Below are 26,505 nucleotides of genomic sequence, written 5' to 3'. Positions count from 1 at the left end.
AATCGTTTTTCTTCCGCTGCTTCTAAGAGTCTCTCTTTATCATTAATTTTTGCCGTTTTAATTATTGTGTGTTTTGGTGTGGACCTGTTTAGACTTTTTGATTCCTGGACCTGCGTGTCTGTTCTCTTTCCCAGATTAGGGAAGTTTTCAACTATTATTTCTTCAGTAAGTTTTCTGCGCCCTTTATTCTCTCCTCTCCTTCTAGGATTCCTGTAATGTGAATGTTACTGCATTTGATGATGTCAGAGAAGCCCTTTAACTGCTCTCATTTTTTTTTTTTTTTGGTTGGTTGTTTATTTTGTTTTTTATTTTTCTGTTTAGTTTGATTGTATTCTATTACTCTGTCTTCCAGGTTACTGATCTGTTCTGCATCCTCTAACGTGCTGTTGATTCCTTCTGGTGTATTTTTCATTTCGCTTATTGTAGTGTTCATCTCTGACTGGTTCTTTGTATTTTCTGTCTCGTTGAAGTTCTCATTGAGTTCATCCACTTTTTTCTCAAGTCTAATGAGTATCTTTATGATTATTGCTTTGAACTTTATTAGGCATTTTGCTTATATCCGTTCTCTTTAGCTGTCTTTGTGATTTTTGTCTTGTTCTTTCATTTGGGACATATTACTCTGTCCTCATTTTGTCTCACTCTCTGCATTTGTGTCTGTGTACTGAGAAGTCAGCTGCACTTCATGGTCTTGTAAGAAGTAGCCTCCTGTAGTGGCGCCTGACTGGCTTAGTCAGAAGAGTGTGCAACTTTTGATCTGGGGTTTGTGAGTTTAAGCCCCATGTTTGGTGTAGAGATTACTTAAATAAATAAACAAACAAAAAAATTTAAAAAGAAGTGGTCTCCTGTGGAGGTCCTCAGGTCCCCTGTAACACAATCCCCCCTAGTTACCAAAACTAGGCACTCCGGGGGTGTCCTCTGTGTGGGGTGCATGTACCCTCCAATTGTGGCTGAGCCATGATTGCTGTGCGGGTGCACGGGACCTCAGCCTAGCTTGCTGCAGTTACAACCTAGCTGTCTGCTCAGCTACAGGCATATTAAAGGTCAGGGCTTGCTCACTGTACAGCCCGCTAAGAGACCTGGCTGCAGAAACTATGGACACACTGGCATGTATGGTTATCTCTCTTCCACACATCCCTCACCCCCATCCAGGGAGTCAGTTTGGTGTGTTGTCAGTTCCAGCTGGGACTGCCTGATGGTATGGCAGGGCAGGGACTGTTTTGGAGGTTTGCCTTCCCATGTACGCAGAATGGGTAGGGTGGGTCTATAGGGTAATTCCAGGGCAAGGCCTGTGGTGCTAGCAGGATTAATGAAGAGTGATAGCACTGCCTCTCTAACTGCATCTGACTGTCTGCACTGTGCTCACAGCAATCATGGCTCAGCCACAACTGGAGGGTGCGTGCACCCCACACAAGGGACATCCCTGTGTTACAGGGCACCTCAGGACCTCTTTTCTTATCTGGAAGAGGGTAAGAAAAATGGTGCTTGCTAGCACTTTTATCCCTGGAGAAATCTGCGTATCATTGCCATTCTGGCAAAGGTACTAAGATGAGTAAATAAATCTTCCCAGGCACTTTTCAAAATGCTACTTCTGTGTTGTCTTGGGGCAAGCTATTCAGCGTGCTGGCTCTTTAGGGGCAGGGACATGGTTTCCTATCACCTTCTTGCTCTCCTGGAATTATAAGCCCTGTTGATTTTTAAAGCTCCTGGAGTTAAGCCCCACTGATTTTCAAAGCCAGATATTATGGAGACTTGTCTTCGCCATGTGGGTCCCCAGGACCAGGATGTAGTGACTGTTCCCCTCACTCTTCTGTGCTTGTGATGTCCCTCCCATTTGTGGTTAGTTTTGCCAGGGCTTTGGTTCCTGATCGTGTCTGGCCCTCCTACCCTTTTCAACAGGTGGCCTTTTCTCTCTCTATCTATAGAAGATCTGTTTGGCCAGTCTTCATTGTCATTTTCAGTTAGTTGCATGATTAGTTAGATGTAGTTTTTGCCTTGGTGTCCACGGGACAAGGTGAGCTCAGGATCCTCCTGCTCCACCATCTTAAATATACATTTTTCATCTGTAAATTTCCCTCAAAATACTGCTTTGGTTGCACCCCACCATTTTTGATTATCGTATTATTTTTTCTTCCATGTTTCCATTTCTGCTAATCTGAGTGTTATAAAGTCCATTATTTTAGTAGTTACTCTAGAAATGTTCACGTTTATTTGTTTACTTATCAAAGCCTAAAATCAATCAGTATTTTACCCTCTTCCTGATTAATGCAAAGACCTTGGAATACTTTGAACTTTAATTGTTTTTTGCCCAGTTTATTTCACATTATTGTAATGTATTTTAATTTTGTCTTCTTTTTAAAGTCCACAAAACAGTCAGTTAAGTGCCTTTGGCTCATGTCGTGATCCCAGGGTCCAGGGACTGAACCCCACATCAGTCTCCCTTGCTTAATGGGAAGTCTGCTTCTTCCTCTCCCTGTCCTTCTGCCTCTCCCTCTGCTTGTGCTCTCTCTCACTCTCAAATAAATAAATAAAATCTTTAAAAAAAAATAAAGTCCACAAAACATTTTTATCATTATTTTATACCATGACTGTATAGATTATATATCACCACTTTTTTACTCTTTCCTTTCTCTGATCTTCAGGCAAAGATGACTACCCCTCCATCTGATTTACATCCTTTAAAATTTCCTTTATGTGAGGTTCTGTCCATCACAAATATTGAGTTTTTGTCTGAGATATTTTTATTTTTCTCTTCATTTTTGAAAGGTATTTTTGCTCTGAATGGAAATTTACATTGATCGTTATTTTTTAAGTATGTTAACTATATTCCATTGTCCATTGGCCTGAATTGCTGCTGTTGAGGAGTTAGCTGTAAATCTTTTTTCTTTTAATTTTTGTGTTTTTCGTATCTAGAAGTTCTCTTTAGTTTCTTTTCACAACTGCTTTGTTGTTTTTTATAGCCTTTTTTTTAATGATTTTATTTATTTATTAGAGAGAGAGAGACAGCCAGAGAGAGAGGGAACACAAGCAGGGGGAGTGGGAGAGGAAGAAGCAGGCTCCCAGCGAGGAGCCCGATGCGGGGCTCAATCCCAGGACCCTGGGATCACGCCCTGAGCCAAAGGCAGATGCTTAATGACTGAGCCACTCAGGCACCCCTAGCCTTTTTTTTTAACCCATGTTTTCAGTTTCTTTTTATTAAGCATTGTGTTTTGTATGTTTTTGTAATTCCTGTATCTATAGTTTTGAGGGACCAGATTTTTTTTCCCCTGTCCCTCATAGTACCTTATTTCTCTTTATATTTTGTTAATCTTTGTGCACTAAATTTTTGTCACTGTATCGGTGGGGATTTTTTAAGATCTAGGTGTAAGTTACATTTCCTTAGAGATTGGATTTTTTTTTTCTGTTCAAGTACCAGACAACAAATTTGGCATGAGACCACATTAAACTTGTTTCTTAGTGTGATGTTTTTCCAAGCACCCAGAAATGTGAATGTGGGCAATAAATCCAAGTGAGAGTCAGCTTGTAGTTACAAAGTCTTAGGAGAAATTTTATTTTATTTTCCATCTGCCACTTCTTTTGTGAAGATAATTTTTCTTACAGCCCCCCAGTTGGAGACAGGGGAAGGGACTGTTGTTTCTGGTATACCCTTCTACTGATTGTGTGGGCTTTCAGAGTCCCAGCTTTGTATTTAGGAAGCCAGATTGTACCAGCCCACCAGTACCTCCATTTAGTAAAAGATTTAGCCTTCAAAACTATAAGCACATTTGAAAAAAAATTGGAATTTTATGAAGAATACGTAATAGTTTTTCAAATATAATCAATACGCATAAATGTCAAATCACAAATGAAAGTTTTTTTTAATTGTTTAAAATGAACCAGGACTACTTGATCAGATAATTTGTTGTATCTGTGATATCAAGGTAATTATAGTGTGATCCCTCAGCCAAAAATATAGAAGTAAGCTTGTTCCATAAAAGAGAAAGTTCTGATATTGCCAAAGTGGTGTTCTTACTGTAAATTTGTTTTGCAGATTACAGTGTGATAGTACAGACAAATAGCCAGTGTCAGACATCATGCCTCAGTTTTCATTTAGAGCCCAAGAATTAGTCATATCTCAGAATAGTTCTCTCAAAAAATCACGAGTAAAATAATTATTATATTTTCCTTCCTTTGTTGTTGTTGTTCTTATTTCTCTTTCCCAAACCTTATATGGTTTTTTTGGCAGCTTTATTGATATTTCATTGATACACCATAGAAGTCACCTATTTAAAGTGTAAAATTCAGTTGCTTTTTGTGTATTCACAGACTTGTTCAGCCATGACCACTGTCAGTGTTAGAACATTTATCACTGGAAAGACTATTAAGAGTCATTCTCAAAACAAAACAAAACAAACCAAAAAAAAAAAAAACAGTCACTCTCCATTTTCCCCAAGCTCTCCAGTCCTAAGGAACGATGAACCTACTTTCTATTTCTATAAATTTCTGGACATTTTGTATAAATTGAATTATACAAATGTAGTCTTTTCTGGATAGCTTCTTTTACTTAGTGTCATAGTATCAAGGTTTATCTATGTTGTAACATATATCAGCACTTGGGGTTTTTTTTAATTGCCAAAGAATATTTTGTTGTACAGATATGCCACATTTTATTTATTCATTGAACAATTGATGGACATTTGGGGTGTTTCTGTTATAGGCTATTGTGAGTAATGCTGCTATGAACATTCTTGTACAGGTTTTTGTGGGGATATATCTTTTCATTTCTGTTGGGTATGTACCTAGAAGTAGAATTGCTGGATCATGTGATAACTATGTTTAACCTTCTGAGGAACTGCTAGACATTTCCAATTTCTCTACCTTTTTACCAATACTTGTTATCTCTCTTACTATAGTCATCTTAGTGGGTATAAATCTTATAGTGGCTTTGATTTACATTGCTCTAATGGATAATAATGTTGAACATCTCTTCATGTGCTTACTGTTCATTTGTATATCTTCTTTGGAGAAATGTCAGTTCAGATCCTTTATGCATTTTTGTTTTTATTATAATTTTTTAAAATTTTTATTTAAATTCAATTTACCTAACATATATTGTATTATTAGTTTCAGAAGTAAAGTTCAGTGATTCATCAGTTGCATATAACACCCAGTACTGATTACTTCAAGTGCCCTCCTTAATGCCCATCACCCAATTATCCCATCCCAGAGTCTCTTATGGTTTGCCTCCCTCTCTGTTTTTATCTTATTTTGTTTTTCCTTCCCTTCCCCTATGTTCATCTGTTTTGTTTCTTAAATTCCACACGAGTGAAATCATACGGTATTTTTCTTTCTCTGACTTATTCGCTTAGCATAATGCCTTCTAATTCCATCCACGTCATAGCAAATGGCAAGATTTCATTCTCTTTGATTTCTGAGTAATATTTCATTATCTGTCTATCTATCTCACATCTTCTTTATCCATTCATCTGTTGATGGACATCTGGGCTCTTTCCATAGTTTGGCTATTATGGACATTGCTATTATGGACATTGGGTGCATGTGCCCCTTTGAGTCACTATGTTTGTATCCTTTGGTTAAATACCTAGTAGTGCAATTGCTGGGTTGTAGGGTAGTTCTACTTCTAATAATACAACTTATTTATAATTTTGTTTTTCTTATATGGTTAAAAGTTAACACTGACCAGTTAACACTGACAAACACAGTCTTTTTTTTTTTAATGTTTTTTTATTATGTTAGTCACCGTACAGTACATCCCTGGTTTTTGATGTAAAGTTCGATGATTCATTAGTTGCGTATAACACCCAGTGCACCATGCAATACGTGCCATCACCAGCCTATCCCATTCCCCCACCCCCTCCCCTCTGAAGCCCTCAGTTTATTTCTCAGAGTCCATAGTCTCTCATGCTTCATTCCCCCTTCTGACTACCCCCCCCTTTCTTTATCCCTTTCTTCCCCTACCGATCTTCCTAGTTCTTATGTTCCATAGATGAGAGAAATCATATGATAATTGTCTTTCTCTGCTTGACTTATTTCACTTAGCATTATCTCCTCCAGTGCCGTCCATGTTGCAGCAAATGTTGAGAAATCGTTCTTTCTGATAGCTGAGTAATATTCCATTGTATATATGGACCACATCTTCTTAATCCAGTCATCTGTTGAAGGGCATCTCGAGAGAGCTCCTTCCATGATTTAGCTATTGTGGACAATGCTGCTATGAACATTGGGGTGCATTGACAGACACAATCTTAGTATAACTTTCTAAGAGTGGAATTAGAGAGTCAAAGGATGTAAATATCTTTATATCTCTTATACGACATCACATTACTTTTAGAAAGTAAACTGTGTTTTTGTTTAGTAAATATGCTCAAGTTTTTTGTGTGTGTGTGTTTTTTTTCATAGAAGTTGATACACATCGTAAGTTGAAGAATTTTACTTTGGATGCTGGTAATGTCAGTGATAAAACCCAGGGTCAAATTATTTGTGTATTCTGTCATCTGAAGAAAAATAATGGTACATCTAATGGGACTCTTTGTACTGATGCTGAAAACTGGAACAGCCAGCTGCCTTGTTAACTAAAGGTTAATATGACACCAAAAACGTAGTATTTTATGGTATTTTCTATTTTACTAATAGTACATTTGTTAAATTTTCTTTAGGCTTCGGGAGCAGGAAAGAAAAGAAGCAGAAGAAGCTAGTCAAAAGGAAATAGAAGAATGGGAAAGAAAACTATTAGCTCAAGCAGCTCCAACTTGTATGGAGACCATGTGGGAAATTCCAGCTATTGGGCATTTTCTTTGTTTAGCCCAGCAAATTCTCAATTTGCCAGAAATAGTCTTTTATGAATTGGAACGTTGTCTTCTGATGCCTCAGTGTAATGCTTTTCTTTCTAAAATAATGACTTCTCTGTTAAGTCCTCCTCATCGCAGACCTACCTTACATCGAAGACCTACTTTGCCTTATAGGACCTGGGAAGCAGCACTGAGACAGAAAGTACAGCAGTGGTATACTGCTGTAGGGCAGACTGAAAATCCTGATAACTGTGCCGAAAAGCTTGGGTTATGTCCTCAGTTTTTTAAAGTTCTTGGAGAAGTTAATCCATTGGAAGAAAAACCTTTTCATGAACTGCCTTTTTACCAGAAAGTGTGGTTACTTAAGGGTCTCTGTGACTTTGTGTATGAAACACAGAAAGAGGTTCAAGATGCTGTACTTGGACAGCCTATTCACGAATGCAGGGAAGTTATCCTTGGTTATGATTATTTAGAGAATGCTTATGTGCATTTTCCACAGTTCTGTGGTGCAGACGTACGGATTTATAAACAGAGACCTTTTCAGGCCCCAGAATTTCCAGTTCCACCCATTAAAATACAAAGAGTACCTCGGATTAAACTGGAGAAATTGAAGTGTGACTATGTTAGTACAAGTAATGGAGAACATAGGTGTAATAGAGGCCTGCCCTCCTCTGGCTTCAAGAAAGAACAGGAACATAATTTTGATGCAACTTGGGTTTCTGCTAAAATGAACTTGGATAATCATGACATCTCTGTTGAAATGGATGTGAAATCCAGCTATGAAATTAGAATTCGCGGGCCCTGTGAAATTAAAAAAAATGATTGTTATAAAGAAAATTTAGAGGAACCAGGGAGTCCAGGGGAAGTTACTGGCTTTGGAGAGCCTCTTAGTCCAGGTGAAATAAGGTTTATAGAAAATCAAGAAAAATACGGTGAAGCTTCCAGAGTAAAGCCTGAACCCAGTCCATTAAAAGAAAATGCTCTAAAATCCTGCCAAATACATGTAAATGGAAGTCACAGTGATCATCCAGAAATTAACTGCCACAAAGTTGTAAAGGACATTCTATTAGAGCAGAGTCACAAGAAAATCAAACTAACAAAAATGAGGGCAAAAAAGAAGAAAAAGAAAAAAAAGAAATTGAAAGATGTTTTAAATGAAAACTTACAGAGAAAGCGTGAAAGTCTTCATTCTCTGGCATTCAAATCTTACAAACCTGAGATCCAGAATAAGTTGTTGATCATCAAAAAGAAAGCAAAACACAAGAAGCACAAATCTGGTAAGCTAACACAAATGGGTGAGGATTACATTTAAGTGTGCTTCTTGTTCTTCCAGTTAGGTGTCATGGAAGGCTCTGATTGACAGAATGAAAATGTGTGTGTGTGTGTGTGTGTGTGTGTGTGTGTGTGTGTGTGTGTGTGTGTAAGTAAGCGGTCAAGTTTTATACTCTTCCACATGAGTATAACCCAGAGCAGAAGAGGTTTTGTATACTAACAAAAAAATACTGGTGTAGTATATTTTAATTTAATTTTCAGTTGAAAATCTTTGGACATTATGTTTTTACATTTCTCTGGACCAGTTTCTCCATAAGTAATGGTTCCTATCATTTATGAGAAGTGTTTTTTTTCCCCAGGCTAAGAGCAGTACAGTGTAATGGAAAAAGCACTGATATCAGGAGATATCATTCCCAGTACTATATAAAGTGCATAGCAACTTAAACCAAGGCAAGTCAGATTATCTTTCTGGGTTTCAGTTTTTTCCCAATCATATATTTTTTAGCACTCTGTTTTCAGTATATATTTTCATATCCAGTTAAAATGTTGTGAAATACAAGGAAAAAAATTAAATAATAGGACATGAAGCATATTTTTGTAAGAGGATTTGTATGTTTGTCTTACATCAAATTTAAATACTCTGTGTTTTGTTATAAGTCTCTTTAAACAATAACAAAAAAATTCTATAAATAGTCTTTGATGGTTGATTGCTCTATCTTTCATTAGTCAGGTGTTTTTGCTTTTCCTATTGTTTGCCTTTTAATTAGTTTATGTCTTGTTTGTCAAGAAGATAGGTGAGATAAAAGCAGATGATAAACTCCATTTATTAAAAAGTTATAAAAGTTGCCTGGTTGGGAAAAACTTGAATTGTTTACTAAAATGAGTTGTGGTTTATTGTGATTATTTGTGGATTTCAGTTTTTTATGTCTTCCCTCAGTAAAAAGGATAATTAAAATTTAACAATAATTTGATAATGAGTTGGCAAGTGAGGGACTGAATTTTGTTTAGCTGATATAGTTGCTGTCATACCTTAGTTATTTAAATAAATGCAATTAAATATATTTTAAAATATGTATATAATGTATCATTGATAAGGAAGCATAGAATTTACTGTTAAGAACAGACATAAATTGTTAAACTGAAAATTGCAAAGTGGTCTACATTGACCCATGTGATGAAATACTGCAGTTTTTTAGAGTAACTTTAAGAAATAAGCCTTTGACTTATAACCCATTAGGCTATATAAATTTAGTTTGATTGATTTGGCAAGTTCTTTTTGAATTGTTAGCTTCTAAAATATTAAATAATAGTTTTAAATTGGAATTATTTTTCCAGTTCTAAAGTATACACTACTGTTCTATTAATATCATTGGCACCTGAAACCTTTTATTAAGTGTTTATTCATGACCTACTATTCATGTGTTCAAAGGTAATTTTGACTTACAGGGGTAGATATCGATGTATCTCCTATACAGACTATACCAATAGCAGAGTAAAAATATTAACTGCTAAGCACTGGATTAAAGGGAATTTCTATTAAAGCAATTAAAGTGTTGCTACATTTTTTTAAATGGAAGTTCAGAGTATTTGTAGATCAGAGAGAAAATTTTGGGGAGTTTCATGTCCAGTTTTAGGTGAGTGAAAAAAACTCAGTAGCAAATTCAGCAGGTACTTATGTACCCTCCCTAAGCATGTTTATTTAGGTGGGTACAGAAAGCTTACAGGGATGAAATAAAAGAAGATAATGCACTTGCATATACACTTTCTAATTTTATCTTCAGAGCAAATTTTAGGAAGTTAGTCTTTAGTAACAAAAATTCTTGAATCTGGCGAATAACAGTTTCTTTCTCCCTTATTAGTACTGGGTAAGCATATGCCCATTCTCTTTCTTTATCAGATACTGTTAGAACAGCATCACATAAAATGTTATAACAGCATTACATAAAATGTTATAACAACAACAAAAAACATTTGTTTTATATCATTTCCAGTACACTTGTCTTTCTGAGGCTTTGCCCTGGGCTCTGTTATTAGTTATGAGACATTGTGGCTTTTTATAGTCAGTTTTGGGCAAACCCTAATCCAGTGTTTCCTCTCTACTCTTTATTTTCTTTTTTTTTTTTTTCTTTTTTTAAAGATTTTATTTATTTATTTGTCAGAGAGAGAGAGTGAGCAAGCACAAAGCAGGGGGAGCGGCAGGCAGAGGGAGAAGCAGACTCCCCAGTGAGCAGGGAGCCCAATGTGGGACTCAGTCCCAGGACTGTGGGATCGTGGCCTGGGCCAAAGGCAGATGCTTAACCAACTGAGCCACCCAGGCGTCCCATCTCTTCTGCTCTTTTTAAAAGTGAGCTCCATGGTGACAAGTTTGGAAAATGTGGAAATGCTCCTCTGATAGATTCACGTTGTGCATTAGTACAGGTGCACAGTGCATTTAAAGAAAAAAACACTCTTGTATCAGATGTGTTTTGGAATTCAGAAATCATCCCTTTATAGAAGGATATTATGATGTATATGTTTAGTAAGTATATGTTGAGTTGGGGTAGCCGCTAAGGAAACACATAATTTCTACAGAAAAATGTGTGAATGGTCAGATTAAATGAGGTGAAGACTATAAAGAACCTCAGAACAGTTCATACCAGGTTTTGCTACCATATAAATTATTTTTAAAACTTTAGTTTTGAGAACCTTTTAGACTTCAGAATTGTGGATAGGTGATTTTGGATAGGTGATTTTGGGTCTGTGTTTTAAGGACTTTGGGAAGTCTTGAGGAAAAGGAACTGTTTAGTTTTGTTTAACCTAGTATTCTTCAAGTTTATTTGAATACACAGCTTTTCTTCAGGTAATAGCATTCTAATAGAATATGCTTTGGGATAAGGTGTGCCATCCATGAACCTTCACTTAGGATGAAGTAAATTCTACCTTTGGTTAATGTCCATCCTATGTTGATTACTACAGGCTTTAATTTTTGGTAGAATCTCTAAATTTAGTAGCTGGGACATAATTTTTAGTAGAAGGTACAAAGACAGATTGAGAGTAATTTGATAATTTTAGAGCACTGTGAGGCAGTTTTGCAACTTTTAAGCATTTTTACCTATTTTTAGAGTTTTCTTTCTGGTTCTTAATTTTTTTTATTCATTTTTATTTAGTTATTTAAGCCTGTTTCTTACTCTTAGAAACATTATAGAATAGAAAAACATGAGAATATTCCCTGTTATGCCTGCTTATAGCACAGATACTTCTCTATAATAAAATAATTTATGATGGTTGCATTTCTTTCTAGATTGTTTTGATGATTGTCTCTCCTCTATTTTATAACATTCTTGTCTCTCCTCTGTTTATAGCGTAGTGACCAACACATTGTTTAGGAATCTATTGAATAAATAAATGAACACACATAATATAGTTTACTCAGAAATAACAAAGATTAACCCCTTAATATGTGTCATTTATATCCTTGTAAAGCATTTATATTTTTGAGTAGGATTGGACTAGTACATACCATTTTACAATCTTTTTTTTTCCACATAACAATATACCATGAACATCTTTGTGTGATAAGTAGATTTCTGCAGTATCATTTTAAATGACTGCATGGGATTCTGTTGTGTGTATTTTGTAGTTATTTAACCAACCTTATTGGACATTTTGGTTGTTTTCAATAATATTCTGTTATAGGTTGTGTAGAGGAAGTAGAGTTGGCCGAAATAAAATAGATTTTAAAAGGTAAAGGACCTTTTATAAAACCTGAAAAAATAGGCAAGATGATTAAAGGTACATAAATTGTTTTTAAAAAAAAAGCTTATGGTGTTTTAAGTTATTCATTTTAACCAATTTGGTTTGGAGGGTTTTTTCCCCCCTTCTCATTTGGTCATTATTTTTAATGAGATCATTTTGTGGTAGCTCCTTTAGACTGATTAAAATAAATAAGACAAGTGGTGTTATTCTTTCATAAGTGAATAAACTGAGGCTCAAAAGTGGCAAATAATTTAATAATTGTTAAGTATGTAATAAAAACAGAATAAAAGGTCAAATGGAGGGTAAATCAGTGTATGCTATGGTAGTCTCAGAAAGTTTCACAGAGGATAAAGGACTTTGAAGAATAATGGGGATTGAATAGATGAAAAATGGTTACTAATATGAGCAAAAGTGTCACTGAAAAAGGAAAGGCATAGAGAAAAACTTAAGGAAAAAGTTGCAAAGTTGAGGTTTTAAAAGCTCTTTGAATGATAAGAATATGCCAATTTGGGGTGATCTCTTTCTGGACAGTTGATGCTATTTTAAATAATTGCACCAGTTGCCCAGTGCAAGGAATGAGCTTAAAGTAAGCCATAATGATTAAAAAGCAATAAGCTCCTTTATAGAGAATAACTGAGACAGCAGTGTAATCTATAATATTTGATCACATCCAGGCCCATTACTATAAAAGATTTTATCATTTTTTGTTGCTAACACTGTAGAACCTAACTATGAGTATCTTTATGGGGAAAAATTTTAGAGGAACAACTCAAGATGCCAAGATACAAGAGAATAAAAGAATTGATAGAACAACACCTTGTCCTTTAATTTTAATGCTTGGTACTCTCCCCTCCAAAAGCTAATACTCATAATGCTAACTATATGCCAGGCACTATTCTAAGCCTTCATACATATTTTCTCATTTAATTTCCATAAAAACTCCATTAAATGATATTGTTCCCCCATATATGGATTTTATAGATTTAAAAAACTGAGGCACAGAGAGGCTTACTAACTTGTCCAAGGTCACACAGCTAATAAGTGGCAGGATTAGGAGAAAGGATCTTCCAGAGTAGTTACACCATTAAAGAGCTATAAAAAGAAACAGGCAGGGTTTAGATGAAGGGGTCGAAGGTAAGTTTAGGAAAGAGGAAATTTCTAAATCCAGTTGGGAATGATTATATGACTTTTCTGTCGCATTGACAGAAGAAAATAATGTTTCAAGAAAGCTATTGCAATAACTAGCAACTTATTTAGTATTTAAGCTAAAGGAGAAAAAAAGAAATAGTTATTCAGCTGTTGTTAAATTATATGACAGTGTTAAAAAATTACCAGTATGATGAGAAATTTGCTTATAGGCAAGAAGAGTAGAAGGAAAATCAGTTGTTTTGTTAAGATCAAATTGCTTACTTAGAGATACAACACTCCAGAAACTTGTATAGAATATAAATATTTGCTCAAGACATGCACACTTAGTAAACAAAAAGTCAAATTTAGACTCCACTTCTATGATTTCACATTCCAGGTACTTCCCAGATTCACTGTTTAATAATACAAATGCCCTTGGCATTTTATTTTTAACAGTGATTAATTTCATAGTATCCATTCATTTGCTATGATTCCTAAAATGAAAGCACAGAGAAATTAGGGAATGTGTTAGGATATTTTTAAGATTTATTTATTTATTTTAAGTGAGGGAAGGGAGAGGGAGAGAATCTCCAGGAGACTCTGTGCTTAGCAGCGTGGAGCCCAGCTCGGGGTTTGATCTCACAGCCCCAAAATCATGACTTGAGCTGAAATCAAGAGTTAGTTGCTTAACTGACTGAGCCACGCGGGCACCGTTAGGATAATTTTTAATCATGGGAAGGCCAAATCTAGGAGGGCTTTGAAATGGAAGTCTCTGAATAGAATAGTTCAAGGGGCCAAAGAGTGAAGACAGGCAGGGAAAGCAGGTGAAGGAGAAGGGTAAAAATGAGGAATAAGAGACTGAGGAAAGAGGTGTTGGTTTAGGGATGATACTCATCTTCATTTTTCTAGTGAAGAAGTATATCTGCACATTCTGGAAGACTAGAGTTCTGTACCTAAGTTATAATGTAAAATACATTTTTAGTTATATTGTTTTTCTCTCAAGTTGGGCTTCCTTTACTACAAGCTGTTCTCAGCATGGTTTTAAAAATGCTTCCTTATGGTGCACTAATTACCAAGCCATATTAAGTTTTCCTTCTCTATTTTCCAGGTACAAGTTGACACTCACTTTTTGCCCATGTCTGTGTTTTAGGTCAAAGAATTGTGTTGAAATTCTGCATATGCTTTAAGCTGACTTCTGACTTTAGTACAGTCCTAGATCTGAGAATTATATCCTGTTTTATGGGACCAGGTGACTCAGGGCAGTGGGGGTAAAGACCTGGAATATGATCACGCATGTGGTAGAGGAACAGAAGCCCACTGGGGGGCAGTATGTAACTTGCCCTGTATATAGCTTGCCCTGGAACAAAAGACATTAACAAATAAAGGCTATGTGGTTTTGTAGCATCCCATGCTCCATTTGAAAAGTTGTATAATAAAAAGGAAGAGCCAATTTTTACTGAAGAATATAGGAAAATTTGTATTCAAATTCTTATGAGGTATAGACTGAAGTACATTAATAATACATGCAAATTTTCTAAACCTAATCAAAAGGGATGTTCTGAAATCAATCAGAATCAGATTACATTCCTGCAGAAGGTTTGAAAGAATGCAATATTTTATCATAAAAAAGAGCACAGCTTTGAAGTGAGACAGATCTAGTGCAAATATCTGTTCCAGTGCATATTAGCTACAAGTCCTCCATCAATTTATTTACGTATTGATAGCCTGTTTCTTTATCTGTGAAAAATGAGGTAATACCTACCTTGCTGTAATCATTAAAAGATTAATTGGAATACCAAGTGCAGGGGCGCCTGGGTGGTGCAGTCATTAAGCATCTGCCTTCGGCTCAGGGCGTGTTCCCAGTGTTCTGGAATCGAGCCCCGCATCAGGCTCCTACTCTGGGAGCCTGCTTCTTCCTCTCCCACTCCCCCTGCTTGTGTTCCCTCTCTCTCTGGCTGTCTCTCTCTCTGTCAAATAAATAAATAAAATCTTAAAAAAAAAAAGAAAGGAATACCAAGTGCATAGTACTTAACGTGTTGACTGGCACGTGGTAGGAGTCAAATGGTAACCATGATTTTCCGAGAGGTAGAATTACATAATGGAAGGAACTTGGACTTTGGAATTAGAATCCCTGGTTATGGTGCTTCCTTGAGTTAAGTAATCTTTTTGATCTTCAGTTATTCCACGTTAAAATGAGGTATTGCCTACCTTGGAGGGTTGTTTTGAGATTAGTTGAGATAATTTATATAAATTATCTTGCTAAGTGTCTGATATATAATAGAGTCTCAATAAATGTTAGTGTTCTTACTACTGCTCCTAGGTCATGTTTGGAAACTCTTTGGAAAATGTGTAAAAAATTTTTGTCAGTGTTTTCTTTGTTAAAAAAAAAAAAAATGGACTCAGATGGACCCTAAGAGTTATGAACAATTACCTGCTTTCCTTTTCCTATCTCCAGACTGTTGAAATTTCTGTTGAAAAGTAAGATATTTCTAATTAAGAATCATTGCTCATAATTTCTATATAAAAAATGCTGTAGGGCGCCTGGGTGGCTCAGCGGTGAAGTATCTGCCTTCGCTCAGGTCATGATCCCAGGGACCTGGGATCGAGCCCCACATCAGCCTCCCTGCTCAGTGGGGAGCCTGCTTCTCCCTCTGCTGCTCCTCCTGCTCGTGTTCTTTCTCTCTCTGTGAAATTAATAAATAAAATCTTTTTTAAAAATGCTGTAAATACAAAATGAATAATGTGATTTCTGTTGTCAATATTTCAACCTAGTAAGAATGAGAAACAAACAGATCATTATAATACTGTGTAAGTGTTACACTAATACACATACAAAGTAGAGTGGTATCATAGAGGACTTATGGGCAAGACAACTAAGAAAAGGAGTAAGTTAAAAGAATTTGCAGATGGTAGGTAAAAGATAATATTTGGTTTAGACCCTTATCATCATGGCTTAGCTAAGGGAGGTAATAGCAGTTAACATTGATCACTTAACCATGTGCCTAACAGTAGTAAGCTCTTTATGTGTTTTAATTCCTTCTATTTTCACAAAGAAAGCAGGTAATATCATTATCCCTGTTTTATAGATAAAGAAACTGCAGCAAGGAAATAAAGCAGTTTGCATCTAGTAGGTGGTTAGAACTGGTATTCAAACCCAGGTAGCTTAGTTCCAAAACCCAAGCTTAAAACCGCTACAGAATACTACTTCCATTTACTTAATCACATTTAAGTATCTTAATGACGTGGTGAAGGGAAATACCCAGTAACCAGTTCAGTTGCTTAATCCATTAAAATAAGAGTGACTTCTAGAGTTAACTGAAAATGTAGTGCCTGAGTTTACTGCCTATGTGGGAACAGTATGAAATTTTTTGGGAATACCAAGGGTGACCTCATTGTGCTATGGATAAATACCAAATCAAATAATTTTTAAAAAGCTAATTAGAGCAGTGCTGTGGGGGGGGGGGGGGTTAAGGAAAGATTTCATCTCCTTCAAATGGTTTTTATAGCTTTCCCAGACTTAGTAAGGCCATTAAATCTTTTCTTATGAACTTTTAAAAAATGGTAAAGATAGTTTACTGAGGAAAGGCTTTCTTCTATCCAAATTCATGAGACCCTTTGGGAGGTACCTATTGTACCCAGTTTAGAAATCAGTTACTCTAGCTATATTATACAGATACCAAGAATTTAATCATTTCTCCCTGAATATTGGTTAAGAAAACCACCCACTTACCTATTTTTGTTGAACTTTAGTTGTGGTATAGGTTCTTTGTAAGCACAGAAACAAATAACAATGATGAGGAATATGGATATGTTAGGTTATTTTAGTTAAAAGTAAATGTCAAATGAAACAGGTTGATACTTACTAGAACAAGACAATAAAATCCATGTGAACCTCAGCAACTCACAATTTGCAGTAGTTCAGGCACAGTATACATGCATTTTTTATTGAGTTAAAAGTTAGAAATAATCAAATTACAGTTCTGTGATATGGTTAAAAAGGAATACAGGAGAAAATACAATTATATTGTAAGTTGGAATTGTGCCTACAAGTTGAATAAAATGTTGCAATCAAATGGTTGCATGGAAGATAATCTCTATATGGGAAAATATTTAGAAAGAAGCAATAGAGATTATGTTGAGCAGAGTTGCTTTAAGTACTCATTTTCCCTTCTGAAAAAATAGTAACTTTTAAGCTCATTTTAGCTTAGTAATGATTGTGAACTAAAATTAACTTTTAAGTGTTTCTGTTTAATTTTTTTTAATGTTTTTTTATTATATTATGTTAGTCACCATACAGTATCTGTTTAATTTTTTATTCCCTTACATAGGTTTTCAGCTCCGGGAGGACAGGATTTCCATTTTATAATTCTTTGTTGTCCCCATAAATTGTACAGTGCCCTGTGTCTCATGTTTGTTGAATAATTAACAACCAGTTCATTAATTGATTTTGCTAAATGCAAGTGGAAACAAAACATACTGTAAGATGTTCCTTTCTAAAAATAGAGAGTATGTGCATGTTTGTATCTTTTGTCATGTTAAATACACAGAGTAGATACACTTCAGTATGTGGTTTGAATTGGATTTAAGAATGTGGATTTATTTTCCCCAGTGTTTTCTGATTGCACAAATGACTACATACTTTTTAAAGAAAGATTTTTATTTTGTTTTAAAACTGGTTATTGAATACTTTAAAGGCAGCCCATTAGGTGAGTGCAGAGCTAATGGGATAGGAAAGCCTTGTTTCCTAAGCTGCTGAGAGGATTTTCACATTAGGTTGGCTTTAGACTGTAGTCTTCAAAGTAGAGTTTTATACAAGTTCCTGACTATGGAAATATTGTTAAAAGGTAAGATTTTTTTTTTTCTTATGTAATCTCATTTTAAGTTGTGAATTAGATTTTAACTGAGCAGTAGTAATATGACTTTTTTTGCCAAATCTTATTATAATAAATTCTGATACCGTGCAACTCATCACAGCTTTTGATAGTTTGGTTCATATGTAAAGAAACCGCATTTGTTAATATGTTTGTTACAGGTAGTTATAGTTTAATGTTTGCTTTTACTGGGGCTTGTTTTGATTCATCATTTTCATTTGACTCACTAGCAGCCATCTGTTAGTTATATTTTAACTTTCAAGGTTCTATGTAATTTGGTTTTTGTTAATGAAGTGTTATAAACAGTATTATGAAGCTTTTCTCTTTTAATCTTGAAAGGAAAAAAATCCATATCTAAAAAAGCAATCACAAAGAAGAGGAAAACTATCACAAAGTCACCTACTGTACCAGAATTTCAGGTAAATGTTTCAATTTTGTCTCAATATTTTTAGCTTAATTTTTTTGTTTTAGTGTTTATATTGTTCCTCAAAAGATTGGCTAAATCCCACTGTAACACACATACTTTCGATGAAATGTTTCCATCTATGACTTTTTTCCCTTCAAGTGCAGGGCATAGCTAAGATTTAATCTAATGTTTCAAAATATTTTACCTCTGTTTTTGTCTCTTGATAGCCAAAAATCTCTTTGCAGAAGTAGTTTAATAGAATATATGTTATATATTATAAATATAATAATATAAATATTTATATAACAATATATGAAAGTAAATGTTACATGAAAGTCTTCCAAGAACAAATCATAATTTGTAAATAATTTGTAAATGAGCAATTTATTTTCATTAATTTGGACACTGTAGAAATGGTAGACTTATTAACTTAAAACACAAATCTTTTAATTCTTAGCTGTATACAAACTTCAGAGAGAATATTAAGTAACATTTATTTGAATGGTCTTTAAACATTTCTGCAAAAAGAAAAAGTATACTTACTGCCATATTATGTGAAGAGTTTTCATTTGTAGCTGGTACTAGAACAAGCAGAAAATCTCACTTTAAATAATACTTTTATTTTCTATTTCATAAAAGATGTGTTTTCTTCAAATGACCCTTTTTTAAAAATTTCTTTGTATTTCTGTGGCCAATACAGTTTCAAAAGTTTTATAACCTAATACTTAATTACCAAAAAATAAGTGATGTTAAAATGAATTTTTGTCAGTCTCAAGTCAAGAAGAAAATAAAGGAGTAATAACTATGAAAATATTGATATATGAAATGCGAGTTTAATACATATATTCAAAAATGTAGACAGATCTGTTTTTCAGTAAAAATCTTAGTTTTGGAAGTGCTTTTATGGAAGTTACTAATTGTTAAAAATTTAATATTTTTAAATGAGCAGTGAAAGAAAATAGACATTTTCTTTTAGTGTTTTAGGATAGAATATTTTTAATGACATTCTTAGAATGAATTACAAACATTTCTACAAAATCATTTTATATAATATAACCTTGGTTACAGGATATTTAGTGGAAAATGTATGTTTACTGTTTTACTTGGAGGCCTGCCTTTCTAATCATTGCTTGTACCTCTTACTCAGTACTTTCAATAGTATATTGTCATTCTGTCACTGATATCATCACAGCCTTTGCTTTTTTCCCTCACTCACTTTCCCCCTTAATCCCTTAAAATATTTGGTCCAGGAATATAAATCTCAGAACAGATCTGGCCTGCTGTTGATATTTGTCTCCATTCCTATCTTAGTGGATGGACTTTCATATGTAATAAGTGGCATAGACAGCATAGACAGTGTTTTTAAAAAAAATGTCAAACTGGTATTCATTAGTGAGGCATGAAATTAATCTAGTGGATTACATGATCAGCATTCCTTTTTTAAGCTAACAGTTAAAATAGAAATTATGAGTGTGTCAGATATAGTAAGAGTAATATCATTTTATGAAACTTTGGTTTTTGATCTTGTGTTTATTTTACTGGCATGCAGTGTAAAGTACATTTTTGACCATGGGTCATGAGCAAAAAGTTAGAAAGGCACAGTACTAAGTGATGCTTTGTCGGTTACTGACCATTTGCTTACCACTCTCAGAAGCTTAAGGTGAAAGTATGAATTTTATCAAATTGAACTGTTTAAATAAAATCCCCTTCCTACTTCTTAAGGTGTCCTAGAATGTGTGTGTGTGTGTGTGTGTGTGTGTGTGTGTATGTGTGTGTGTGCGCGCGTGCGCACGTGTGCATGCCTAGGATGGGGAATAGGCTTATGAGAACTGTGGTTCTTATGCCTAATTTATAACATGAATACCATGGTATTACTCATAAAGAAAATTGACAGCTGTCTCCAAGGAAATAGGTCATTTGCTTCAAATAAGCAAAGAATAGGAGATAAGGCAGTATTAGTCACTAGTAAACTTTGTTGTTACAGACAAAACCTGTAGTTTTGCCTTTCGAAATAACTTTCTATGTAGTTTGCTTCTTTCATTATTTGGAAGTTCCCCACATGCAAGAAACTGATTATTATATAATACAGAAGCAAATTTATGTCCTTCTCAAAAGCTCTAGCAGTATGTCATTAAGCACCTCAGATTCTGCAAATTATTTATTTTTGGAGGGGGGAGGGGCAGAGGGAGAGGGGGAGAGAGAGAGAGTCTCCACGTCCAGCTTGGAACCTGATGTTGGGCTCGATCTCACAACCCTGAGATCGTGACCTGAGCTGGAACCAAGAGTCGGACACAACCCACTGAGCCACCCAGGCGCCCCTGCAAGTTATTCATTTTATCCAGGTTCTTTAAATATCACATTTCTAGTATTAAACATAAAAATACTTTATAGAAAAGTTTAGCTGGAAGATTTTCTTCATAGTATTTATCCTAAAATATCTTATTGCTGAAAATAATGAAGCTGTTGGTGGATAGATACTAGATCCTGCAAAACCTGACTTATTTGCCAAAGGACCAGTGCATCTTTAAATTGATTTAAACATGCGAAGGGAGAAATGTGTTGAGGGTTTAAATTGTGAAGTTATTTTTTGTTAAGTCCTAATGAATAAAAAAAGTGAATCCTATTTTGACCTCAACTACTTTTTAATTTGGCAGTGTTTTTGTTGACTTTTTTAAAGCTAGAAATTAACCTTGTCTGCCTATTTGCTTTAGGAGGAACACATGTTTACTTACATGTACACCTAATATCTATACCTCAGTTTAAGAAAATAATTATCCCACCTTTATTTAAGGTGTACACTATAGATATTCAAATGGTGGATTGGATTTATTTTTTTGTGTGTATTGTAAAGGGACTAACCATATCTGTGCCACTTGTTCCAAGAGTTTTATCAGTAGTTCTCAAACTTTAGATAGTATAAAAGTAATGTGATGCCTTTATTAAAAATGATAATTCCCAGGTTTTATCTTCCAAGATTTCATCCTTGATTCAGTGGGTCTGGGGTGGGTACCAGTAATATGCATAGTGGTTAAGCATATGGATTCTGGGACAAGGCTACATACATAGGTTCTAATGCCAGCTTTACCACTAACTCTGTATCCTTAAGCCCTTTGTGCCTCCAATTCCTCCTCTATATAGTCGGGTAATAATAGTACCTACTTCGTAGGGTGTTGTGAGGATTAAATGATAGAGCTTACTGTTTTATTTATTCTTACTTATTTTTTCAAATAAGCATGCCAGATGCTTCAGACATAAGTAGTGTTATGAGTAGGCAAATCAATTAAGAACTGGCTTAAAAGCATTTATTACTAACCTTTACCACTTTTTTCAGCTACTTTAAGACCTTGAAATAATCTTGAATTTGGTCATATTTCATAAATCGTGAAATGTCGTGATAAAGCCTATAAGAATTTGAAAAGTGAAAAATCAAGTAATATTATTTACATCATTATATTAATCAGAGGGAAACCTTACGCTTACCCCTACTGTAGTGTTACGGTGGTTATATAGTTGGCATATAGGGGAACCTAGATTATTTTATTTAGCAATAGGCGCAAAAATTTAGGAAATATTTTTAGTATTTAGCATTTGGTGATTTAAGCTTTTATATCATATTTAACAATTACTTACGACTTTGTTAAACTAAATTATTTTTTATTTTATCAGTTTTGTAATGAAAGACTTTTAGACTGAAAAATAAATATCATTTTTCTTAATAAAGTTAATTTTTGCCAAAACGTCTTTTTTTTAAATTTAATATTTGAAAGAGAAATCTAATATTATGTGAATTGTCGTTTTGTACACAATTGGAACAAAGTCATAAAAAGTATTTTGGGGTGCCTGGGTGGCTCAGTCGTTAAGCGTCTGCCTTCAGCTCAGGTCATGATCCCGGGGTCCAGGGATCGAGCCCCGCATCGGGCTCCCTGAAAAGCCCACTTCTCCCTCTCCCACTCCCCTTGCTTGTGCTCCCTCTCTCGTTGTTATTCTGTCAAATAAATAAGTAAAATCTTAAAAAAAAAAAAAGTATTTTTAAAACTTAGTGTGTCAGGTCTCCATTAAGATAAGTTTTTAAAATAACGTAAGAGCCTTAGTTACCTTGACTTCACCTTTCATTGGTAACCAAAATCTTTGAAGGTAATGCATACTTGCTACTGTTGTATGCGTGTGACTTACTCTAAAGGCTGCTTTGAAGAGGAAATCCAGAATCCAGCTGCTGACTAAGACTTACATAGTAGTATTGTTTTCACAAATAAGCATAAACTCACAGATGCTTAACATACCTTTGAAAAGACTATATTTCTCCATGTAACCAGTGGAGAAGTTAAAGGATATGAAATAAAGTAACAAATAGAGACCCTCAGTGTAACAGTTGAGTCCAAAATTAAAGTTGGAGTTCAACTGCTTCACTGTGCTAAGGACCTTTTGATTATATTATTTTGAATTGCTACCTCTTAATTAAATATTTTCGGCTTCAGCTTTTTCATTTCTAACAGTATGGGTTTTACTTCCCTCTTAAAATTCCTTCAATTTTTAAATATTGTGCATTGAGAGAAACATATCTCATTAATAAATATAAATATCTTATTAATCAGACTTATTTTTCACATCACACATATCTTATTTGCAGGTTTTGAAGCAGTCATTCTCCTTGGTATGGTGATCATAAGAAATGAGAAGGAATTTTCCTGTCCTCATAGTTTTAAGATGTTAATATAATTTTAGTTTAAATACATATGAAATTTGAATTTATACCATGAATTTAGTATTTTGCTTACAATTTTTATAATAAACAGTAGGTTTGTTGTATTAGCATGGTAACAAATGAGAGATCCAGTTTGGACCTATTCATTTTGACTTCTGCATCGTTTTCCCTTTGCTTCTTAGTGTAATTTACTATATTGTTTAGTTTTGTATGCTACCTTATGTCCTTTTTGGAATAAATAAAGTAATTGTCTCTCAGATCTATTGAGTATAAACCCAAAAGGCATAATTTCTACTTTGAAGTAATGATAAAGTAGGGAATGATTTATTTTGTAATTTTTCTGAGATGTGGTCATGGAATGCTTTTGATCTCTACAGGATCTTCCCTCCCGCTTTATATATGCACATTTCTGCTTTTTGAGTTGAAGAGAGGGCCTTTTAATATTTATCATTAAATAGAAATGAAAGCTTGGGTATAAATTAAATCCTAAAACTATAATACATGTTCAATTGTTACTAGATTTTTTTGTTTTGTTTAGAAAGACCCCTTAAAGCATATGATCTATCAGGAGGTGGATGAGTCCTCTGTTCTCTGGTCTCCTCTACCAGTGTGTCGTCTTAGGTTACTTTTTGATTAGTTTGTATATGAATTGAAGAGATACCTTTTTAGTCCAAAAATTACATATTTTTAGTCCTTTTTGGCTCTAAGATTTATGATTTTGTGGCTCTGTCATGGGTTGTTTCAAGTGCCATGTTAACTTGAGGGAGAGTGTGAAGCTTTCAAGAGGTTTTCCTGGGGGATAAAACTCTTTTTGTAATTTCTGCAGTCATGAGTGTTGGCATTGTGATCCAGCTGTAATCCGACCTGCTGTGTAGCTTTCCTTTTTCACCCCTGGAGGCCCTGAGCCTCAGATATGTTTTTTGGTTTTAATAAGGTGTTTTGCTTTATTCAAAAAAAATGCTTCTCCTTCTGTAGATGAACTTTATTTATTGGATTGATTCTGTTTTTAAAAGCACCATTTGAAGTTGTGTCAAGTTTAAAGGCCACACATATACCTTACTATGTAAAAGAGAAAGAATAGAGGGTATATTGGCATGAATCAGATTATTTTTTCTTTCAATATTAGTAACACAATTTGAATTATGTTTCTATACAAGAATTTTCTCAGAGCTTAACTTGGCTCTGTATTTTGAGTATCTGTATTAGTTGTATATTATGTCTATTTGTAGAGAGTATAGAAAGAGATTGTAAATTGTTATGTAGCTATAAATTGATTTTAAGAGAAATTCAAACTAAATATTGCCAAAAATATTTTCACCCTCTAATTCAACAAAATTTGTGTTTAAGAGTCATGTCATTTAAGGAATATTTATCTTATTGTTTTGCATTTAATTCAGCATTTTATCTCCTATTTGGAAATTAGTCTTTTTGAATCTTCATATTCCTTAGCTATATAGTACCAGAATGTTTAAGGAGTCATGAAGATTTGGAATTCATAATCAGTTAGTACCTTACTGCTTAAAAGTACGATCTGCAGCCCATACCTGGGAACTTGTTAGAGATGCAGAATCTCAGGTCCCACCTCAGACCTACTAAATCAAAAATTCCATTTTAACAAGATTCCCAGGTGATTCTTAGACACATTAAAATTGGAGAAGCAGTGATTTACTAACTAGGTAAGCCACTTCAAAGTACTGCTTTATGTAGCTCTTAAGCTGTGGAAATCTTTCAGAGTTTGACTTCAGAAGTGTGTTACCTCTTCCTTTAAATAGAATATAAATATTTGTTGATCCCATGAATTGGAAGATTTTAAGGGTCTTAGAGTGTGTCTAGTTGTAGGGGTGTATGTTTTCATTGTTACTGTAAGTTTCTACAAACTGTATATGCAAAATGGACCCTTATTCCTTGTATAATGAAACATGTAAGACGCAAATGAAATTCCTCTGAGCTTTGCCATATGTGCAAATGAGACGTCTGTGCTGTAATATTAATTAGCGCACCAAGTTCAGTGAAAAGGCATGTAAAAAACACCTGCAAGTTCTGGGGCAAATTTGACATGGTAGTCAAAAATAGCAGATTATACAATGGGAAGTTTAGTTCCCGCTGAGTACTTACTAAAAACCTGATGTAGGGCCAACAAGATAGAAGTTGAAGACATTACCAAGTTCTAGAACCACTCACATAGTTGTCCAGTCCACTGCCTATCAGCATTTCTTCCATAACTCTAGATTTGGCAAATGGGAATGTGTAGTTTATGATAAATACCAGCAGCACTGTCCTACTACATGGTTGTGTGCTGTTTTCTACTCTGGATTATTTAATTTGGGTTACTTAAATGCATATTTTCTCTGCATTGTCAGTTCTGTGCGTTTGAAATTAGGTAGACATTTCTAATAATAATTGTTAATACTAATTGTAATATCTGTGATAATTTTTTCTTAGCCTATTAGATTGAACCATATTGCCATTTATGTAGATCAAAGGCATATCAGTAATTTCATATGGTATAACCTAATTAAAGGAAGTTTAAAGGGGTCCTACTTTCCCAATTTTGTCACAGTAGTCACTAGGAATGATCTTGTTGTAACCCCCTTTGTTGTTGTTGTTGTTGTTGTTGTTGTTGTTGTTGTTGTCTTTTACAAGAAATATGCCTTTTAGAAAAACAATACCCTTACACAAAGATTAATGAAAGTAACAAACATGGGCTGATAAAATCTTATGGTGAATTAATAGCTTTATAAATGTATTTTTTTAATTATCACAGTATAAACATTCCAACAGTTTCATTAATCTTAAACTTTTCCTCTTTATGGCTTGTAGTTTTGTTTTAGAAACATTTCATTTTCATTGTAGATTTTTAAAAATATGAGCTTAAATTATTTTAGGAAAAAAGTTAAATATGTTGGGGAAAACTATAATTTTATAAGAACTAAAATGTAGTTATTAATATTTTTGTTGTTGCTGACACGTCACTGTTTAAAGCTTTAGTAGTTATGCCAAACTAGTTTGATTATTCATAACTAAAATCCAGTTATTTTGGCCATGGCCAAGGTGAAGTAAAATGAACTGCATAATTATGAAAGGAAATGGATGCTATCTATGGAGATGGTTTTATTAAAGACTACTAAGATCATATTAAGAATGTGTACTTAATTTCATTTACTTCTTTGAGTAGATTACAGACAGTGGAAATCCTTTCTTAGCAATGCCAACAGCAATATAATTAGTTTAATCGTGTGGTTAGCAAACCAGATCAAAGGGTTAATGACAGTTCTCCAGGGGCGCATTTATTCACCAACTAGGAGACTGCCTGATGAAGCATTTCTTAAAGGTGATTTAGTAACCTGTGAAATCTAGGGTGAGTTTCCAGATCTTTGTCATTCTGGGCTGAAAGTTAGTGATGTTAAGAAAGTACCTGGATTATAAAGCAAGCTGAGAAACAGGGAGGTGTGGTATGAAACCACCAGTGTTGAAATTTCAGCTATTTTTATACTAAGCCTGAAGTTCATACATTATAAAAGTAGTATCTTTTAAAATATAAACTTGTGGGGCTTTCTTTGCTTTTTGCTATTACAAATACAAATAATTGTGAATTTAGTGTAATGT

The 26,505-nt window shown here is 34.4% G+C and overlaps 1 protein-coding gene across 3 annotated transcripts in view; it reads left to right on the top strand.

Annotated features, from left to right (window-relative positions):
* Positions 1-26,505, top strand: part of KIAA2026 (KIAA2026 ortholog) — a 145,827-nt gene that overhangs the window by 77,529 nt on the left and 41,793 nt on the right. For all 3 annotated transcript variants that reach the window (XM_057313411.1, XM_057313410.1, XM_026506558.4), the window contains 2 exons: positions 6,654-8,062; positions 18,131-18,210. In XM_057313411.1, coding sequence (XP_057169394.1) covers positions 6,654-8,062; positions 18,131-18,210 — 1,489 coding nt within the window. The remainder of the gene's footprint in view (positions 1-6,653; positions 8,063-18,130; positions 18,211-26,505) is intronic.

This window comes from Ursus arctos, unplaced genomic scaffold (assembly GCF_023065955.2).
Source record: "Ursus arctos isolate Adak ecotype North America unplaced genomic scaffold, UrsArc2.0 scaffold_18, whole genome shotgun sequence".
Lineage (NCBI taxonomy): Eukaryota > Metazoa > Chordata > Mammalia > Carnivora > Ursidae > Ursus > Ursus arctos.
The sequence above is the reverse complement of the archived record's forward strand: the minus strand, read 5'-3'. Positions and strand labels throughout refer to the sequence as shown.